General features: G+C 36.6%; 1 protein-coding gene across 1 annotated transcript in view; it reads right to left on the bottom strand.

The window, feature by feature from the left end:
• SENP6 (SUMO1/sentrin specific peptidase 6) overlaps positions 1–21,296 on the bottom strand; it is a 53,472-nt gene that overhangs the window by 20,859 nt on the left and 11,317 nt on the right. Inside the window, 4 exon segments of the mRNA XM_010003426.1 lie at positions 3,219–3,364; positions 6,206–6,276; positions 11,375–11,395; positions 18,341–18,442. Of these exon segments, the coding sequence (XP_010001728.1) occupies positions 3,219–3,364; positions 6,206–6,276; positions 11,375–11,395; positions 18,341–18,442 (340 nt within the window).

Raw genomic sequence — 21,296 nt, 5'->3', positions numbered from 1 at the left:
CAACAACCACTAATACTGAGAATTACTGAAGATAACAAATAAATACCTACCTCCCACCAAAACCTTTTTGAACCTATTTTCAGAACATAGCTATCACAATTAGCACCCCCCAGCCACAAACACATTTCCAATAAAGAGGACTTCCACAGGTGTGGGAACATCAATCATTTTTAAAAACAAATGTGAAGACAATAGTCATACAAGAAGAATATATTATTTTTACAAAATTTTGGTCACTTAACAAAGCTACACATACTATAGTGAAACAAATACAAAAAAAGCAAAATCTATCAGACCTCTAAAGACTAAGTGGTGGGATAAGATAGCAAGTGACGTGAAAACTAGTGTCATGCCTCAGTGCACAGCTGCAGGATGTAGGCTTTACAAGGACACTGCTAATCTTATTCAGGAATTTTAATCAGACTTCAAAAGTTTCAACAGAAGCTACCAATTGTACCTGAAGGATTTAAATGTAGAATAACTGCACCCCTCTACATCAACCAAACACTAAAAATTTCAAATCAACTTCTGTTCCATGGTTTGAAAGTCTGCATCATGATAGTAGAGGTAGCACTGTTCATTAAGAGGGGCATGCTCTTTTTTTGGATAAATATGAACATCTATGACTACTTAAGCAGATGAGTTCTGTCTAAATGTGTCTGCCTTACAACTTGTATAATATATCAATTTTTTAACCTGTGAAATCTGTAAAACACAAATACTATATGGTCTATACAAATACTCTGCCCTATCATCAGAAGTTCAGAATCCAACATTTTTATTGTTTCCTTCCTTTCTAAACTATGTACATTTCTAACAATTATAAAGTGCTACCTGTTACAGTGTAGTAGGATGAAAACCATTTGCACTTTGCCTGAGAAGCAGTTGGTTATGTCTGTAATTCCTCTGGCACAAAACCATAAACAACACTTCTGAGTTGTTCAGAGGTTCCATAAGCCTCTGATCGATAATTTGCACACTCTGGCAGCTCATGGCTCATGAAAATGCATATGGGTCATGACAAATGCATAAATCATTGTGTTAAATCCCTTTTTAAAAATCCTTTATAGAGAATAAAAACTCATCACCTATTTAAAAAAAGAAAAACAACCAAGAGTTTTACCAGTGTATTCAGCTGCAGCAAGATCTGTCCTATATCCAGAAAGCATATCCACAAACTACAGTCTCACAAGATCGTAACTACTCTACGGGATTGGACTAAAGGTTCACCTAGCCCCGTGATGTACTGTAGACAGTGGCCAGTGGTAAATGGTTGGGAGCACAGCAGACAGAGTAGGGATATATCCTCTTTATTTGGTGTAATAATTGCTAATTTAGAAATTTCCTGAATCAGCAATTGAATTTAAATCAACCTGTTTAATGATGATGTAGCCTCACATATTTTAACAATGCCTTTTTGAAATCTCACAGTATATTCATGTGAAAAATACAGAGGTTTCATCTTTTTTTAAGCTTATTGCTTGACACTTTTAGCACAGGCACAGCTCTTCCAAGAAAAAGTAACTGGTTTCAATTAATGACTGTTGGTGTTCTCAAATTTACAGATTTTGAAGACATGCGTGGGAAAAAGTACCAGATGTAATTATCAAATACTGTTTACAAGTGCAATCTGTCTGATGACTTTGGAAATGAAATCACATCCCTGGAATAACATAATCGAGTCTGCCGCTTTTTTATCAAGGAGACAGAGAACAACTTGTTTCAGCAATGTGGTCAGCTACATGCAGTCTGGCTCAAGGACACTAAGCTGCTGGTGCTTCTCCATGCAGATCCAGCCCTCTCTTTCCACTTGTATACAACACAGGAAGTAGTTCTGGAAGTCAGTACCATAGCTTTGTGATAGGGCGAATATGCTGAAAGCATACCTCACTTCTACATGTATACAGAACCTTCTACTTAGAGCTAGAAGTTGCTGCAAATAGTCTACACAGACCACAGTTCAGCTACAAATTATGAGGCTGCTCTTCTTCCTCTCATGCTAATTTGGGCAATTCGTAAGGAAGAAACTATGTATATTATGACTTCTGTTAGATCTTGAGACTTAAAGTTGTTTTATCAAGGCAGTGGGCAAGATTCCATTTATTTTTAAATAGTTTTCTTCAATGGCCACTTCAACCTAGAAGACTGTTTTCTACTTTTGTCTCTCACCTGACAGGACATAAGTCATCATGAGTATTTCACTTCTTTAAACAAATTTAAACAAAGTTATCAGTATAATGATTAAAACAAAACCCACAGAGCTGTAATGTCTTTTGGTTTTAACTGCTTTGCTACTTCATTACTTAGCTTTTAAAGTTTATATCTACACAGATAACGTATGTTGATAAAAACCTCAGCTATTAGAATTTCCAAGTAACACCATATTTATTATCTATAGATAAAGGAAATGCATAAGAGTAGTACCAACTGTTTCATCCTAAAAAGAAATACAGCTCGACTTACTTTCTCATATACAGGAGTAAACACAAGCTGGTTATATATAATAATCTGAGATGTACTTTTTTATTTGGTTGGTTTGGTTGTTTGCTTTTTGGGTTGTTTTTTTTTTTATCAAGATCTCCTTGAAGGAAGTTTTGCTTTGACAGTCATACAGCATGATCTGTATGTGGGTCATCTTCCATAGTAATCTGGGAAGATGGTAAGAAATATGGAGGGCTTTACAGGAATTTCCAAAATATATTACATTGATATACAGAACATGCCGGTTGGCTGCGTGCAAAGAGTGCCATTTGGATACCTGTGTTAGTTCCATTGAAGAGAGGAACTTATAAGACATACCTGCATCTTTGCAGTACCTCTGTCTTTATAGTGAGAGTACAGAAAATAGTGACATTTAAAATAAAAATAAATAATCTGTGAAAGGGTAAAATATCATTCCTTTATTTCATAGACAGCAAACCAAAATTATGAGGTTTTGGTTTATCAATCAGCCAAACAATTTAGACACAGGTTCTTCACCTTTTCAGTGCAGCATCCGTTTGTTAAAATCAGAAACCAAACATTTCATTGCTAGTATCAGTATTACCACTTAAATATCTCTTAACTACAATTTATTGAAATTTAATTATGTAAATCTCTCTCCTAAGTCTAAGGCTTTTAGAAAATCAACTTATTTTATAAATGAATGCCTGTTTTTAAAATATGCATCAACTTTTGAAGTTCAATAAAAATGTACATGTTTTTAAAATCTAACCTACCTTTAACTGGGTTAGGCATTTTTTTGTAGCAGAAGATAGAGCCAAGTCAGATTGGTATGAATTGCAGTGACGTTTCTGTTGCACCTTTCTCTTAATTTCAGATTCTGATTCTGATTCTGACTCTTCTGTGTTTTCCATTATACTGTCTACAAGGCAAAGAATTAAAAAATGTTAACAAGAAACATTGAATCAGAGAATCATTAAGATGGCAAGGGACCTTAAAGATCATCAAGTTTCAACCCTACCACTAGATCAGGTTGCATAAAACCTCATCCAACCTGGTCTTAAAAACCTCCAGGGATGGGGCATCAACAACCCCTCTGGGCAACCCATTCCAGTTCCTCACCACCCTTATAGTGAAGACTTTTTCCTAATACCTAATCTAAACCTCCCCTCTCTCAGTTTAAAACCACTACTCCTTGTCCTCTCGCTATCTCCTCTGATGAAAAGCCCCTCCCCAGCTTTCCCTGTAGGCCCCTTTCAAGTACTGGAAGGTGCTATAAGATCTCCCTAAAGCTTACTCCTCTCTAGGCTGAACAGCCCCAATTTTCTTAGCCTGTCTTCATAACAGAGGTGCTCCAGGTTTTTGATCATCTTGGTGGCCCTCCTCTGGACCCTCTTCAACAGGTCTATAGCTTTCTTGTGTTGAGGACACCAGAACTGTACACAGTCTTCCAGGTGTGGCCTCACCAGAGCAGAGTAGAGGGGCAGAATCACCTCCCTGATCTTGCTGGCCATGCATCTTTTGATGCAACCTAGGACATGGTTGGCTCTCTGGGCTCCAGCACACACTGGTGGCTCATGTCGAGCTTCTCATCTACTACCACCCCCAAGTCCTTCTCCTCAGGGCTGCTGTCCAGCCATTCTCCCCCCAGCCTGTATTTGTGCCTGGGTTGTGCCAACCCAGGTGCAGGACCCTGCAGTTGGCCTTATTGAACTTCATGAGGTTGGCACACTGGCCCACCTCTCCAGCCTGTCAAGGTCCCTCTGGATGGTGTCTCTTTCCTCTTGGGTGTCAACCAGATGACATAGCTTGGTATCATCAGCAAACTTGCTGAGGATACACTTAATCCCACTGTCCATGTCTCCAACAAATATGTTAAACAGCACTGGTCCCAATACTGATCCCTGAGGGACACCTGCCTCCATTTGGACACTGAACCATTAACCACAACTCCCTGGGTGTGGCCATCCAGCCAATCTCTTATCCACCGAGTGGTCCATTTGTCAAATCCATGTCTTGTCAGTTTGGAGACCAGGATGTCATGTGGGACAGTGTCAAACACCTTGCACAAATCCAGGTAGATGACCTCAGTTGCTCTGCCACCATCCACCATCTCTGTAAGCCTTGTTGTAGAAGGCCACCAGATTGGTCAGTCATGACTTGCCCTTAGTGAAGCCATGTTGGCTGTCACCAATCACCTCTTTATTTTCCATGTGCCTTAGCAGACCTTCCAGGATGATCTGCTCCATGATCTTGCCAGGCAGAGAGGCCTGTGCTAGATCAACTAATATGCATTTAAAATTAAGATCAACTGATTTCTTCACATAAACTAATATAAACTAAAAACATAAACCCTTTTTAAACACCCATCAAACTATACTGCTTCAAGTGTCCCAGGATTTGTCATATGAATAAAAAAAAAATTCCCAAATTTACTTAGAAAACATTGATTTATTAATACTATTTCAGTCTCTTTGGACATGAAAATCCGCACTAACTTAAGTACAACCAGAATGGAGCTTTCATTACCAAAAATAGGAGGACATCTGATAGATGATGCAGATGGTCTTTTTCACCAATGGACTGTTGGTGCATGCATTTAGAACATCACAAATATCCCGTGTAGTTATAATTTAAACCTTCAGCACAAGGCTCAGCAGTACCCTGAACTATACTGCTATATGCTGTGTTATATTGGGGTATTCAGTTAATAACTCAAAGAGTACAGGAAGAAAGAAATCCATAATCCACTTAAACTAACAATGTACAGACTGATTTTTTTTTACTATTTTAAGAAGTGCAGGATGCTGTACAAGAGTGCCAGTTTAATGTAAAAGTGCTATTTACACTCCCTAGTTTAACTGTAGTCTCCATACTGGAACTTTTTTAAGTCGGTATTTTTTTTTAACAAGTCTGAACACTTTTTCAAAATACATACTGATAGTCTCACAAATATCCTACTACTAGAAGACTTCTTAAAACTAAAGAATTACTTGTTTTCAAAACAAGTAACAATAATAAGCAGGTTTTTTCTAAGTTAACTTCTTGCAGATAACTGATGATGTTCTACTTAACATTAACCTAAAACAGCACAGCAAACTAGCTGGCCAGCATAGTTGGTTTAGCAGCTGAATAGCAGGTTTACAGACTGCACCTGTACAGACTAACGTCAACCAAACACAGTGATACTTTTTTCCAGGTTCAAAATGTTCACACCTCAAAGCAAATTATATTTTCTCTCTTGCACCTGCATCAGTTGCCCCTAACCAATAATATAAGAGCATATTTCAGTTGAGCGACAGGGTAGTGCTGATGCTGGCTCTTCTACTCACTACTTCAAGGCCTGAATATACTTCATACCAAGTGTTATGTACCATGTTACATTTTGTACATACTACAGGAGTTCCTCGTCAATAATTCAAGAACAAGCTGAGGTCTTGGACTCAGACCAGATGATTTCCAGAGATCTGTTGCAATTCCAACATTTCCATGATTCTAAATTTTCCAAATTTCAGTTAATCTTAAAATAACAGAAGCCTTATTTAAAACTGATTATAGTATGACTGAAAAGGTTGCAGAAGTTTGTCAAAAAGGGCAAAATCATCCCTTCATGCACAAACATGTATAAATCTAGAATAACAAGATAAAAGGATAGAAATAGATACATTAAGGGTTACACAAAGTTTGACAACACACCACCCAAAGCAGGTATTAAAAAAAATTATCCTGCTTAAAAGAAATGAGAACTCTAAACATAACTTACCCATTCCTTGAGACCGTGGTAACCTAATGTGGTCTGCTTCTACTTTCTGAAGCTGAGGAGGGTATTCTTTTCTGGAAAATAAATTAGATGTACAGTTGTTCTTTTGACAGACACAATTATAATTTAGCCACAATTATACGTAAAACAAACCTGAAATGTATCTGAAAGCTATAAATAAATAGCTTCTCCTATAACATGCTACCTGTACATTTTAAAAAATACTATCAGAATGCTAGGAACAATTACAGTAAAGGTCTTCGAAGGTTTTCTAATCTAAAACCCCTTTGACAGTAATCAATAGTTCAGGAGTGTCTCAGTCTCAGACCTAAGTCTTCAAATACTGAAGGCTGCACCTGCTCCTTCTCATTCATGAAACACAAGACAGATACTTTTAAAATCCAAAAATAGAAACACCTATTATTTTAATATTAAAGAGGAAGATAACATGCAAGAAAGGAAAAGAGATCTGATGTCAAAACTTGGTGTGGCCAAAAAGCAAAGGCATGAGAGGAAAAGACATAGATCCTATATATTTAAAATCTAAAATATAAATATAAAATATAGACAAATTAGTGGATAATAAAACTTCCATTAGTAAAATCTGCATAATATACATATAAGATTTATGTGCAAATTAATGCCATTTAAAGCATTACAGTAAGATTTTAAGTCTCCTGAAAGATATTTTCAGTTTCCACACAAGTGTGTTGAACCATACTACTACCAAATTGATTCCTGAAGCTCACTGCATCTCAGTTACTGCTTGTGGCAGCTCTCTTTCTCAGCTGTCTTACCCTCCTCTGCAGTTGTAGATTACTGTTCCTCTTATAACAGATGGCACGCACCTGAAGCACAGGAGGCCTTGCCAGCAACTTTAGAGGAAATCAGCTGTAGACAGTAGCATCTCAAAATATCTAAATTTTGAGGACCCACACAACAAATATTTGGCTGAGGCTGAAGTGAACTTCAGCTCTAAGAACGAGTTTTTATTTCTTTCAAGCACAGCATTTCCTAATGCATCAAATTATAAAATCTTTAATTTTTCTGCATTTCTAGGTAATATTTCTCAGGCTTTTGCTGTTTTATTATTATTTGCTAACATCTTCGGAACAAGATCAAACTACAATGTGTTTTGGGCTACTTCATACCAAATCTGCCCTTCTCAATGTATTATTAGCACACTACTAAACACAAACGTGATCTACTGTGTTGAGGGGCTGCAGTGTGAAGGAAAACTCAGGCAGAAAGGACTGAAAAATAAGCATGGCTGGATGGCATCACAAAACATAGTGGCATCACAGTATGTTACCATGAATGCCCATAAGCACATCACAGATGACAGATTATGTAGCTTATCTGCTACTGATTGTGTCAAATGCGTTTCTGAAACACAGCTGCTCTCCCCCCACGTGTTTCTAAATGCCTGCACACACAAAAACTAAACCAAAACCAGAAACCTGACTTGAATAAATGTTCATAAATTAAGTATACAATTTTTTGGAATATTTTCTTTAAAAATTCAAATAATAAGGGGTTACTTGAAAGGCAGAATTGGTAGAAATATAAGGCCAAACTAATCATTACATAATGAGAAGCTGTTACTATCAAAATCCATGATAATGACATTCTAAAGGGTAGGAAAAAAAACTAACGTCATTACAAGAGATTTGAAAAATATAAACTTTGCATTGAGCATGTATAAACTGCTACCTGACACATTGTAATTATCTTCAGTAGTAGTTCAAAACAGTAAGTCTTGTTTTGAACATAACCACTGCTAGTTTTTCAGACATGTTTTGAGTGATATTTAAGAGAGAGAGTATTGAAATTATTTGACATTTAATTGAAAGCAATGAAAACAATACACTAGATTTAGAACACTAAAATTTCTTTTTAAAATTAGTTAGACAATTCAAGTTCTCTGGGCATTTGCAAGTCAGGATTTGTCTTCTAAAAATCATACAAGGTTGTATTACATTTTTAACATCCCACATGTATTTTCCTTTTTAAAAGTATAAATTAATCACTTACCATATATTGCTAAGTACATTTTTCTCAATGAATCAGAATATAGTAGCCTCATTTTTTATCATCAGCCTAGACTCATACTGATACTTTCCAAATTTGCTGGAATACACAAGGGCTAGCATAAAACAAGTATCTTCCTTCTCCCATAATGTAAGACTTCAACTCATGCTTACAATGGACCAGCAACACCCAAACTCAAGTTACAAAAAAACAGCTCCAAGTCAGCCAGAAAAGTTAAGACAATTTCGAGCACTGATTAATTGTAGATTTCATCTGAACAAAATGCCTTCCTGGAGACAGTAACAGCCCTCCCACAAGAGGACAGCAAGTTGAATCACTTCCTCCTAATTTCTTTTTCTGAAAACATAACACACAGACAAAAAGGCAGAGCCCAGCACCTCAAACATTCTACAGATGACAAAACCAAGCCATTCCACTCAGCACAACCCTTCTTGACATTTGAACAGCTGCAGATGCACTGTTACTTTCTCCAGTGAAGTAGTTAGTACACTGCAGAAATAGAATGGAGAGGGTTTCTTTTAAATTGAACATGATACCTCTTTTTAAAAGGCTTATTTGGAAAAGAAAATTTAGAAAAATTAGAAAACATGAAGCACTTCAAAACAAACACCTTGCTGTTAAACTAATAGTGTCCCATTTCAAAAGGAGTAAGTGAGGCATCAAACAGCTAAAAAGATCAATATGCAAGGCTATCTATATGCTGTGTCTAATAGAAAAAAAACCAAAACAAAACACAAGAAATAAAATATTGATAAAATATTGATTGCTGCTCCTGCCAAATACACAATTGTTGGTTTTTGCCTGTTAGGTTTCCTACAAGTATTTCTTATGAGATTTAGATTTTGCCTGAAGAACAAGGCTCCATGCCTGGAAATTAAAGCATTTCAGGCATCTTATTACTCTCACCTATTATTAGCAATTTTGATGTTAATACAATTAAGTACAAGGGAGGTAGACCAGTATTTAATAAAAGCAGTATCAAGTAGTAGTAAAGCATCAAACAGCACAATTAATTTACAAGACCAATAAAGATCAGGCTCTTCCTTCAAGAGACATGACAAAAATAGTGAGGTAATCTGAACTCAGATTCTCAGTTAAGAGTGTCCTGAACTTTTGACACATCTTAACAGCTAAATTGTATAGCATTCTTTACTAAACATGTTTTGCTAAGACAAAATGGTGTCACTGATTTAGTATTTTCAGCACACATTCAAAACTATTGCCATATTATTTTGATGATGGAATTGGACTTTACTATCTTCACCTTGGGCTGGTAGACAGAACTCTGTGACACCAGCCAAAGTAAAATTCTCATATTGTAATTTCTCCTCTAGGAATAAAGAATGGGGGGATGAGGGAGAGCAGGATGAGGGCAATTTCTGTGTATGCTAGAAAGGAATGAACCTTACAGATCTGGGAATTTTGGATATAGTCCTGATCAGAGCTTTCAAAACTATCCACGATCTGGTAAGAGTCACATCAAAAATACCAGGTATGTGCAAGGCTCCACCAACTCCTTTCTTTGCTGAGGTGGAGGCTCACAAAAGAGCTATGTTTAATGTGCAGCCTGGCTCTTTGAGAGGCTGCTTTATTCAGTCTTTCCTCACTGCTTCTGTATACTGCTATCTGCAGGTGTACCACTGCAGGCAGGCTGTTGATTTCTACATCATTACACAAAACCAAAGCAAAGCATGAAAAGACAGGAAGCACCAAGTTGCTGAGCTGAGATTTACCTTCAGTTTATGCTACAGGTAAAGCAGACTACAAAAGGCTGAAAGACAGCAGCAGCTGCAAAGGGAGTTAGGTTTTTAGTCCACAGGTCAGTAGCACCATTTGGTCCAGAAAGTCAAGAGCTGCAGCTGCACTTACCATGACAGTAATGAATGAAACTACATTTAGCAGCTCCTGCCTAAACCATCTCCCCCTGCTAGGACAGCAACAAAAAGCAGGAAAGGAAAAGAGACCGTATCGAGTAGTACTGGATTATGAAGCAGTAGGTGTCCCCCAGGGAAAATTAAGCTCACCAGCATGCAACTCTGCTCTCGTCTTCCTAAGACATTCCGTACCAAATTTAAAACATTAACAGATGAATGATTAACTAATAGCATAAATGCAGCACAAAGAAAAACAGGAAAAAATACACTAACTCAAATCCCAGACAGCAAGAGGATGATCAAATCCCTTCTTACAGGGCCAAATCTAACTGGCGAGTCTCTCTCTGATATTTCTTTCAAGAAATAACAAATGGCAATAAAGCAGAAAGGCTTGGTTGTACTAGTGAATTTGAACTAAATGTAGAAAATGCTGAATTCAAAAAGAACAGACATACACTATATTTCTGTGTTATCTGTATCATTATTAGCTAAACATTATATACACTGCTTAAACAATTCAACTTGATATCAAATGTGTACTGCCAAAAAACACCTACATAGACAGGATATTTACCAAAAAACTCTATAAACTCATTACTATCAACAAATCACTAATATATAAATACAGAAAGAAAAACACAAATGTATGGCATTTCATATTGCTAACAAAATACTAATTATTAAATATTAACAGCGGTAGAACAAATGGAAAAGGAGTGAAAAATAAGCTTTACAGCATGGTTGCTTTTGCTGTACATTTTCTGTTAATTGCTTTAACATATGCACTTCATGAACAGAATGTACACAGTAACGCAATAAAAATCTTTACTGCTACTCAAACCAAACCAGCGACAGAGGGAAAGCTCTATGAAGATGTATGCTTCAGAATCATTCTATTACAGAAAGTTTGCTGCTCTGTGAAAAGAATTAGCAGTGAATTCTTAAACTGCCAGAGACAGTTATAATGTATCTATTTGCACCCCAGATACATAAATAAATTTCCAGTGGAGATGTAACCGAAGTTCACATTAAAATGGCATTATTTAGAGATGGAAGTACATGTTCTTTTGGGGTAAAAGGGTGTATGTGAACCACAAAATCAGAACAAAAACAACCAACCCTCCCTCACACATGAGGAGATATGATTGACTGGAGAAATGTTCTTTAACTAGCATTGACAAAGCACTCATTCAGTTAATTTTTTTAATGCTCATTGTCACGCTCATGTCATTAACAGTAAGCTTACCTTTCCTTTCGATCCAGATTGCTTAAAATATGAAAAAAGAAAAAAAAAACATAAGATGCAAAGCCCCACATGTGTTGCACATCACTACATTCAATTTATTAAATATAAACTATTAACTGTTTCATTGCCTCTTACACTCTGGACTCATTTTCAAATGAGCAGTATTTTTTGAAACAGTAATTATAAATGCTGAAAATGTTATTCTACAGAAAGCAGCAGTCAGTGGTTCATACTGCTTTGCCTCTTCTCTCCATGTGTAAAATTTAATTAATTCTGAACTCAATCCAGTGGTTTCACTTAATTGACTGCAATATAGAACATGAAATGACAGAATCCTAATACATTAAATAAGATCAAGCCTCATTCCCAATCCCTGATCGCCATGCAACAGAAGATAAAACAAATCTACATAACAACTTTTTGCCAAGTATTAAAAAAATATTTAAGTGTTTAAATTGAGAAAAAAATTAGAAAGCACTACTTAAATACTTAGGAGACCACATGCAACCAGCTACTACTGGATAGAGCATTCAGCCTCCTCCTGTGGTTTTGGCTAAAATAATCTCCAAAAATATTTAAGTCAGGGCCACTAATTTCAGAAGCGTCTCCTTTAACCCTCATGAATGTAGCTGATGCTCACAGCTCAAGTCCTCTGTACACCAAGACTTACAGGAAAATACATCTAACTAAGCACAGCACAAATACGATTTGAAAACACTCTCTGTACCTCTCCTGCCTTTTCAAAGCTTGCAATATGGAATGCTGGAAAGCTTTTAATCCATGTGATTGTTGCTCCCAACTACCAAAAACCTAACAAACTTCTGTCGTATATCAATTAAACTATTACTCTAAAACAGAACAAATTCAAAATCTTTCCTGTTTTACTTGCTTTACTTCAAGAAAACCAGGTAAGAAGGTAATCCTGATAATTCTACAATATAAAAACACACTCAATCTCCAAAGTGCTCTGGATTCTGGAAAGACAGCTGAAAGAATTCAAAACTGATTGTGACCACCACAGCTAATACTAGGGAGAGAGTAATTGGTCAATGCTGCACGGAAGTGGGGAAAATTGCTTCCTACTGGAGCTTGACTTTACAAACAACAAACACTGGTTTTGTGAGGATCTCAACTGAGTTGATAGATCCAGTCAGATCCAAACTGTGTCTGTGCAGAGCCATATCCAGTATCTTTGTATCCTTTGCACAGTTAATATGTAACTTGGATTAACTGTTTAAGCTGTTGTAAAGAGTCCAACTGTCAAGAATTTAAAATTTTAACGTTAAGGAAACTTAAAGGCAGGAAAAAAAATACAGAATGCCTGATACTGTATGCACTGTCATTACATGAGATGACTCACTTGCTGGTTTTAAAATCCCATATTAATACAATGCATTTAAAAGAATTCTCACTTCAGCATCTCAGAAAGATTTAGAAATAAGAATCCTGAATAAATCCCGGAATTACAACAAGCAGTGTCCCTACAAAGTGCCTCATGCAGCTCATGCATAAGATTTCTTAGACATGCTGTACATACATGCTATTCCAATATCAAGTCTTAGAGAACAGGCAGTCCATAGCATAAGACAGAAATATGCATCCATTACGTGAAGCAAAATAGTCTGGATCAACTACAACACTAGGCTAAATTGTATCTGAAAATCTGCTGTATCTGAAAATCTGCTGTTTTAGAAATGAACAAATTTTAATTTCATCACTGGAAAAAAACCCCATGAATAACATTTATCAAAATATTGTTTTGAAATGCCAATTGTTATTGTAGTGGAAACTTGTACTTTGAATCTAAGTGCAACAGATATTCAGCCAGAATTTAATTTAACATGCACATGCAAAAAAGTTGGAGAAATAAATAAGAAATACAGTACATGCATCACAAGGTCCAAATTCAATTTGATAGAAATTACAACTCTGCTTCATAATGGGCTTGCCCCATGTGACACCATCCTGACTCAGAGAACCCAATACAAACATCAAAAATCTGTAATGTCAGAGCCAGAGAATTCACCTGCTGAGAAGTAATTTAATAATGTTTTTATTTTTTTTTGCTATCTTCTCAATAATCCACTGCAGATTTAAGAAAAATATATTAGGTTAGTTAAAACTCTTTTTCCCTTGTTGTTACTGATCCTCATACCATAGAACAATTCTACAAATGCAAACAATGTAGAAGAACACAAGTTTGTGTTGCCTGTAAATTAATAGAAGAAAAAAACACCAACAACTTCGAACTCAGTTTTGGTGTTACCAGTTCTTCTTTGTCTTGATATACACCTAGAAGTTTATTCTTGGTTTGCCACCCACATTTTCTGCATGTGCTCCCTCTCTGAGCAGACACCATCAGAATTTACTATTAAATTCAACTACTGTCTAATGTCAGTAAAAAACAGCAAAAAAAGACACACAAGATATGCACTGGAATTTTGCATTATGAACAGTTTTAAATCATCCTATTCAGTTATTTTTCTTTCTAACTATTGTCTTTGCATTCATAAACCTCCATTTTTCCTAAAGTAGCCTTGAGATTCTCCTTCTTTGTTAATTTTAAAAAATGTATGACAGGAAGCCATGTTCTATTAATTTTTTATCCTCTAACTCAGAAACAGAAGCTTTTAAAAAGTATTCAACTGAGCCAACTGGCAAAAGACAGTGGAATTAAATATCCTTTGCACAGTCTCTCTGTAACTCTCATCCTCAGTCAATTAGCTCATGCTGGTTCTGACCTCCTCCAGTAGCAAAATATTGCTTGGAATTCTTATTATTTTCTGGCTTTTAAACTCCTAAAATACTCTTAGAGTAAGAGTTAATAGTCTGTTGTTAATGTAAATGAACTAAAATAACAATCCTAAGATGGAACATATTCAGAAAAATTTGAGATGCTTACTATGCAATTACTTTGTGCAATATTCAACTTGCTATATTATGCATTATTTTTCTTTCTGCTTGTCACATATATGAAGATGCTACAATTTTTTTTCCACATTATATTGTGGGCTTATGAAGAAGCAAGTCCCCTAGGTGAGAAAAGCAAGAAGACAAGTCTAACATACCCTCAGGATTAATAATACCTGGACTAGACTCTCTTGCATGCTGAAAAAGCCTATGGAGCTTAACTAGAGATGAATCCATGTCAACTGGCTATCTCAAAGAACCTTCTTAAAAGAAGAAAGCTTAATCAAGTACTCTAATATTAAAGTTGCCATTAAGAGATCCAAAGAAGGGCAGTCTTGCATGATTTTGCTTAATTCAAATAATTTTAATTAGCACTGCAGATCAAGATTTTATCCCTTAGAATTACCAAGAAAAAAAAAGTAAAAGGTAAAACGGTGAATGCTTAGAGATGCCATGGTTTCCTCAATGTAACAAGGAAGAAAAATATTCTAAAAAGGACTGTATGTAAGAGCATAGGTGGTTCAGCCTAAACCATACTGATAAGTCTAACTCATGGGAAAAATTCTGCCAATCTTGTTTTAGTCATCTCTGCCTTGCAATGACAGGAAGAAATGTAAAGAGAACGGAGATCTCCTCTACTGCATCTGCTGTTACTAAGGGAAAGGAAACGTCCATGTTACTTTTATTTTATATGTACAGATGATAATACAGTTTTAAATGGAAAGAGGAAAAAATAGTGTAGGTCCTCCGGGACTGGACGGCAAAATCCATTTTTCAGTTTGTTTCTTTAACACCAGATTACCCTAATACACGTTTGGATAACATCCTTCATTCCCATTAGAATATGGGCTTTGTTTTTCTGAAGAAAACAAATTAAAGTAAGTTAAGTGGGATGAAAAAGAGGACAATGGCTACATGTGACCTCACCAACCCAAAAATACCTCACTAAAAACAGAGAAGAAAAAAGGGGTCAGAAGAATGAGGCTTCAAAATGGTGACAAGATGAAGCAGTCATGTGGACTAGTGGAAATCCATCAAATTTACCAATAAAAAGAGCTCTAAATGAACAAATTTTCAAAGAAAATTCATCAAAGCAAGAGTTAGCTCATTTGTGACAGGCATTGGGTGTGAAAAGCCTGCAAAAAAATAATTTAAGAACAACCCTATAATCCACAGAACTAATGTAGTTTTAAGTTTTGAAAACAATGAAGTGTAATTCAGCATAGACTAAGATTCCCAGTTTGCAATCATCCATTCTAACTATTCATATAAATGCAAAACCTTGCTTCTGCGAGATATCACAGTCTACATGCTGTATGCTGTATTTACAGACTACCTATTTTCAAAAGATCTGTAACTTAACCTTTACATGGATCTTATACAAGCTGGAGTTTCTGTGAAATAATATTTGGTTATCATATTGTCAGTTACATCAAATTCTACTACATAGCATTTTTGTCCATCTCAAAGTATTTTCTAAATATATATATACATCAGCAGAAGCTCTCCTACTGAATGTGTCATTGTGTGATCTCACATTAATCAATTCTAATATTATGTAAGTCATAAGTGGTAAATTTTATGAAACTTTAGTAACTAAGATCAAAGTTTGTGATGAAGAATGCACCACGTAATTGTTTATGTTCCCTTAAAACACCTCATAGCATAAAGAAAATCATTACACACATAACCAAAAAAGACTTTTGACAATGAGAACATCTGGAGAAACAAATATAGTCTTACCTTTGGGCTGCTGTTTTCACTACTGCTGTCTGTGCATGTGCATGGTGAAAACGTCTACCATGTACCACAGTTACAGGACAAGACATATTCTGAGCATTGTCACTGCAAATATACAGAAAAAGGGTTTAAGAAAAGACTCTTGTGTATTTTGTACATTGTCTTAGATAACAACTCTGGTGCTTTTTACAGTAACAGGCACACGAAACCAAAAGTCAACAAAGTATTTCTGAATCAGATCCTCAGACAGGCATTCAGTCCTAGAAGAAAACAAACAAAAATATACACTTTTCTTTCTTTCCTAGAAGGTAAACATTTTTTAAATTTTACTACCATCCAAAACACTATGAACCAGCTCTCCTTCACTCAACTCCATCACTGCTAAAAGACACTGCCTTTTAAAATAAATGATAATTATTCAGAATTAATTTAATAATTTCATCTATATGTTTTATTAAGGCATAATATTAACTTATTAAATATGCACAACATGTAAACAGGTTGAATTACACATTCATTATTTCCCTCACTTACTACTCAAAAGGGAAAATAAATGCAGAAAATTCATGGGTGTAAGATTGCTGGTAATGGAAACAACACATCTCAAAAAGGAAAGGATTCTCAGGTGCACAAATGTCTCAGCAGGATTGTGCATAGAGATGGTGTTCAAAGAATCACAGAATGGTGTGGGTTGGAAGGGAACTAGTCCAACTGCCCTGCCAAGGAAGGAGGCTGCAACTTTCCTGGACAGCCTGTTCCAGTGCTCTGTCACCCTCACAGTAACAAAGTTTTTCACCATGTTCAGATGGAACTTCCTGTGTTCCAGTTTGTGCCCATTGCCCCTTTTTCAGTCACTGGGCACCACTGAAAAGCCTGGTCCCATACTCTTGACACTAGCCCTTTAGCTATTTATGAGCATTGGTAAGATCCTCTTTCAGTTTCCTCTTGTCCAGTCTAAAAAGACCCAGGTCTCTCATACTTTCCTCATAAGAAAGATGCTCTCACCCCCTAATCATCTTTGTAGCCCTCCACTGGACTCTCTCCAGTAGTTCCTTGTCTTTCTTGTACTATGAAGCTCAGAATTGGACACAGTACTCTAGATACAAGGGGAGGATAGTCTAACTCATGGGAAAAATTCTGCCAATCTTGTTTTAGTCATCTCTGCCTTGCAATGACAGGAAGAAATGTAAAGAGAACGGAGATCTCCTCTACTGCATCTGCTGTTACTAAGGGAAAGGAAACGTCCATGTTACTTTTATTTTATATGTACAGATGATAATACAGTTTTAAATGGAAAGAGGAAAAAATAGTGTAGGTCCTCCGGGACTGGACGGCAAAATCCATTTTTCAGTTTGTTTCTTTAACACCAGATTACCCTAATACACGTTTGGATAACATCCTTCATTCCCATTAGAATATGGGCTTTGTTTTTCTGAAGAAAACAAATTAAAGTAAGTTAAGTGGGATGAAAAAGAGGACAATGGCTACATGTGACCTCACCAACCCAAAAATACCTCACTAAAAACAGAGAAGAAAAAAGGGGTCAGAAGAATGAGGCTTCAAAATGGTGACAAGATGAAGCAGTCATGTGGACTAGTGGAAATCCATCAAATTTACCAATAAAAAGAGCTCTAAATGAACAAATTTTCAAAGAAAATTCATCAAAGCAAGAGTTAGCTCATTTGTGACAGGCATTGGGTGTGAAAAGCCTGCAAAAAAATAATTTAAGAACAACCCTATAATCCACAGAACTAATGTAGTTTTAAGTTTTGAAAACAATGAAGTGTAATTCAGCATAGACTAAGATTCCCAGTTTGCAATCATCCATTCTAACTATTCATATAAATGCAAAACCTTGCTTCTGCGAGATATCACAGTCTACATGCTGTATGCTGTATTTACAGACTACCTATTTTCAAAAGATCTGTAACTTAACCTTTACATGGATCTTATACAAGCTGGAGTTTCTGTGAAATAATATTTGGTTATCATATTGTCAGTTACATCAAATTCTACTACATAGCATTTTTGTCCATCTCAAAGTATTTTCTAAATATATATATACATCAGCAGAAGCTCTCCTACTGAATGTGTCATTGTGTGATCTCACATTAATCAATTCTAATATTATGTAAGTCATAAGTGGTAAATTTTATGAAACTTTAGTAACTAAGATCAAAGTTTGTGATGAAGAATGCACCACGTAATTGTTTATGTTCCCTTAAAACACCTCATAGCATAAAGAAAATCATTACACACATAACCAAAAAAGACTTTTGACAATGGGAACATCTGGAGAAACAAATATAGTCTTACCTTTGGGCTGCTGTTTTCACTACTGCTGTCTGTGCATGTGCATGGTGAAAACGTCTACCATGTACCACAGTTACAGGACAAGACATATTCTGAGCATTGTCACTGCAAATATACAGAAAAAGGGTTTAAGAAAAGACTCTTGTGTATTTTGTACATTGTCTTAGATAACAACTCTGGTGCTTTTTACAGTAACAGGCACACGAAACCAAAAGTCAACAAAGTATTTCTGAATCAGATCCTCAGACAGGCATTCAGTCCTAGAAGAAAACAAACAAAAATATACACTTTTCTTTCTTTCCTAGAAGGTAAACATTTTTTAAATTTTACTACCATCCAAAACACTATGAACCAGCTCTCCTTCACTCAACTCCATCACTGCTAAAAGACACTGCCTTTTAAAATAAATGATAATTATTCAGAATTAATTTAATAATTTCATCTATATGTTTTATTAAGGCATAATATTAACTTATTAAATATGCACAACATGTAAACAGGTTGAATTACACATTCATTATTTCCCTCACTTACTACTCAAAAGGGAAAATAAATGCAGAAAATTCATGGGTGTAAGATTGCTGGTAATGGAAACAACACATCTCAAAAAGGAAAGGATTCTCAGGTGCACAAATGTCTCAGCAGGATTGTGCATAGAGATGGTGTTCAAAGAATCACAGAATGGTGTGGGTTGGAAGGGAACTAGTCCAACTGCCCTGCCAAGGAAGGAGGCTGCAACTTTCCTGGACAGCCTGTTCCAGTGCTCTGTCACCCTCACAGTAACAAAGTTTTTCACCATGTTCAGATGGAACTTCCTGTGTTCCAGTTTGTGCCCATTGCCCCTTTTTCAGTCACTGGGCACCACTGAAAAGCCTGGTCCCATACTCTTGACACTAGCCCTTTAGCTATTTATGAGCATTGGTAAGATCCCCTTTCAGTTTCCTCTTGTCCAGTCTAAAAAGACCCAGGTCTCTCATACTTTCCTCATAAGAAAGATGCTCTCACCCCCTAATCATCTTTGTAGCCCTCCACTGGACTCTCTCCAGTAGTTCCTTGTCTTTCTTGTACTATGAAGCTCAGAATTGGACACAGTACTCTAGATACAAGGGGGAGGATAAGCTCCCTCAATCTGATGGCCACACTCTTCTTAATGCAACCCAGAATGCCATGGGCCTTCTTGGCCACAAGGGCACATGGCTGGCTCATGGTTAACTTGTTGTCCACCAGGACTGCCAGGCCCTTCTTCACAGAGCTGCCTTCCAGCAGGTCAGCCCAGAACATGTGCTGGTGCAAGGGGTTGTTCCTCCCTAGGTACAGGATTCTACACTTGCTTTTGTTGAACTTCATTGTGTTTCTTTATGCTCAACTCTCCAGCCTGCCCAGGTCTTGCTGATGTGGCAGCCACTCCTCCCAGTTTTGTATCATCAGAGAACTCTGTCCCTTATCCAGGTCATTGATTACTATGCTGAACAAGACTGGACCCAGAAGTGGCCCCTGGAGAACACTACTAGCTCCAACTAGACTCCACACTGCTGATCTCAACCCTCTGACCACTGCCATGCATAGAAACATAAATGGTCAAGGTTGAAAGATCACCAAAGATCCAATCTCCCTGCTACGAGCAGGGACACCTCACACTAGACCAGGCTGCACAAGCCTCATCCAACCTGACCTTGAACACCTCCACCAGGGAAGGGACATCCACAACCTCCCTGGACAACCTATTCCAGTGCCTATTCAGCAGTTGTCAATCCACCTCCCTGTCCACTCATCTAACACACACTTTGTAAGCTCACATATGAGGATGTTATGGGAAACAGTGTCAAAAAGCCTTGCTAAAGTCAAGGTAGACAACAATCACTGCTCTTTTCGCATCTACTCAGTCAGTCATGATGCCATAGAAGGCTACCAGATTGGTCAGTGTCTTTTTTTATTCTTTGGTTTCTTCACTGGTTGCCTTTTGACACTTTAATCTCATTTATTATGTAAAACAAGTAATTCTGGAGAGAAGATTGCTTACCATTACCCTCTCTAGCAAAAGCTGATATAAAGATACAGTTGATCAATAACATAGTAATCCTTCAAAGGCCATTAAACCCTAACAATTATCCTGCATGCTTTTGTGAAAGGATACACAACAGCACACTTGAAGTGTTCAAAAAACATGTAACTTCTAACAGCATGTTGATAATAAAACTGTTTCAAATTATGGAAATAGAATGCCTACATTTTGCTTGTAAAATTTTCATTGCACTAGATAAAATGCTGTGGAAAAGCATTCTGATTGATTCAAACTATTTCTCAGAAATATTATTCAGTAGATTTGTTTCTGCTGTATGTTCTATTATGAACAACGCAACAAACTGAAGTACCAGAACTCCCCAAAAAGCTGACAACCAATTCCTAATCCTTCCTTTACATTCTCCCAAAAGATGAAAGTAAGCAAATTACTAACTGGCTTTTAAAATGTCTTTTCAGTTTAGCACTACAAACTCTTTTGAAAGCCTTATATCAAGTACCATAAGTCAGTATTAGAAGCTTGCAGAGCACTTCTGACTGATTGTAAGATAACTATTATGATCTGACTCATTGCAACATAACCATGAATGTAACAGAACAAGACCTATCAAAACAAAACAACAACAAAAAAAGGTAAAACTATCTTTTCTAGAATACAAAGTTTAGAAACTAATAGCATCCTATTCAATCATCAACCTCTTAAAAGTAAACACACTTATGCCACATACTTCCAAGTCAAGATTATGCAACTCCAGCTGGTTACGTCATCATCCAGACTAATTTAGAGTCAACCTTTTGTTTAATGTTGTCACCTGAGAAATAAAAAGCTGATAGCTACTTGCCCTAGATACTTTAGGGTGTCCCAAACTATCTCTGGCTTCCAGTTTAACGTCTTTGAAGGAGATACTAGGAAAGAACACGCAAGCAGAGTGCAGGAATG

The sequence above is a fragment of the Chaetura pelagica genome, unplaced genomic scaffold (genome assembly GCF_000747805.2).
Source record: "Chaetura pelagica isolate M959 unplaced genomic scaffold, ChaPel_1.0 scaffold150, whole genome shotgun sequence".
Lineage (NCBI taxonomy): Eukaryota > Metazoa > Chordata > Aves > Apodiformes > Apodidae > Chaetura > Chaetura pelagica.
This window is presented reverse-complemented; position numbering and strand designations above follow the sequence as displayed.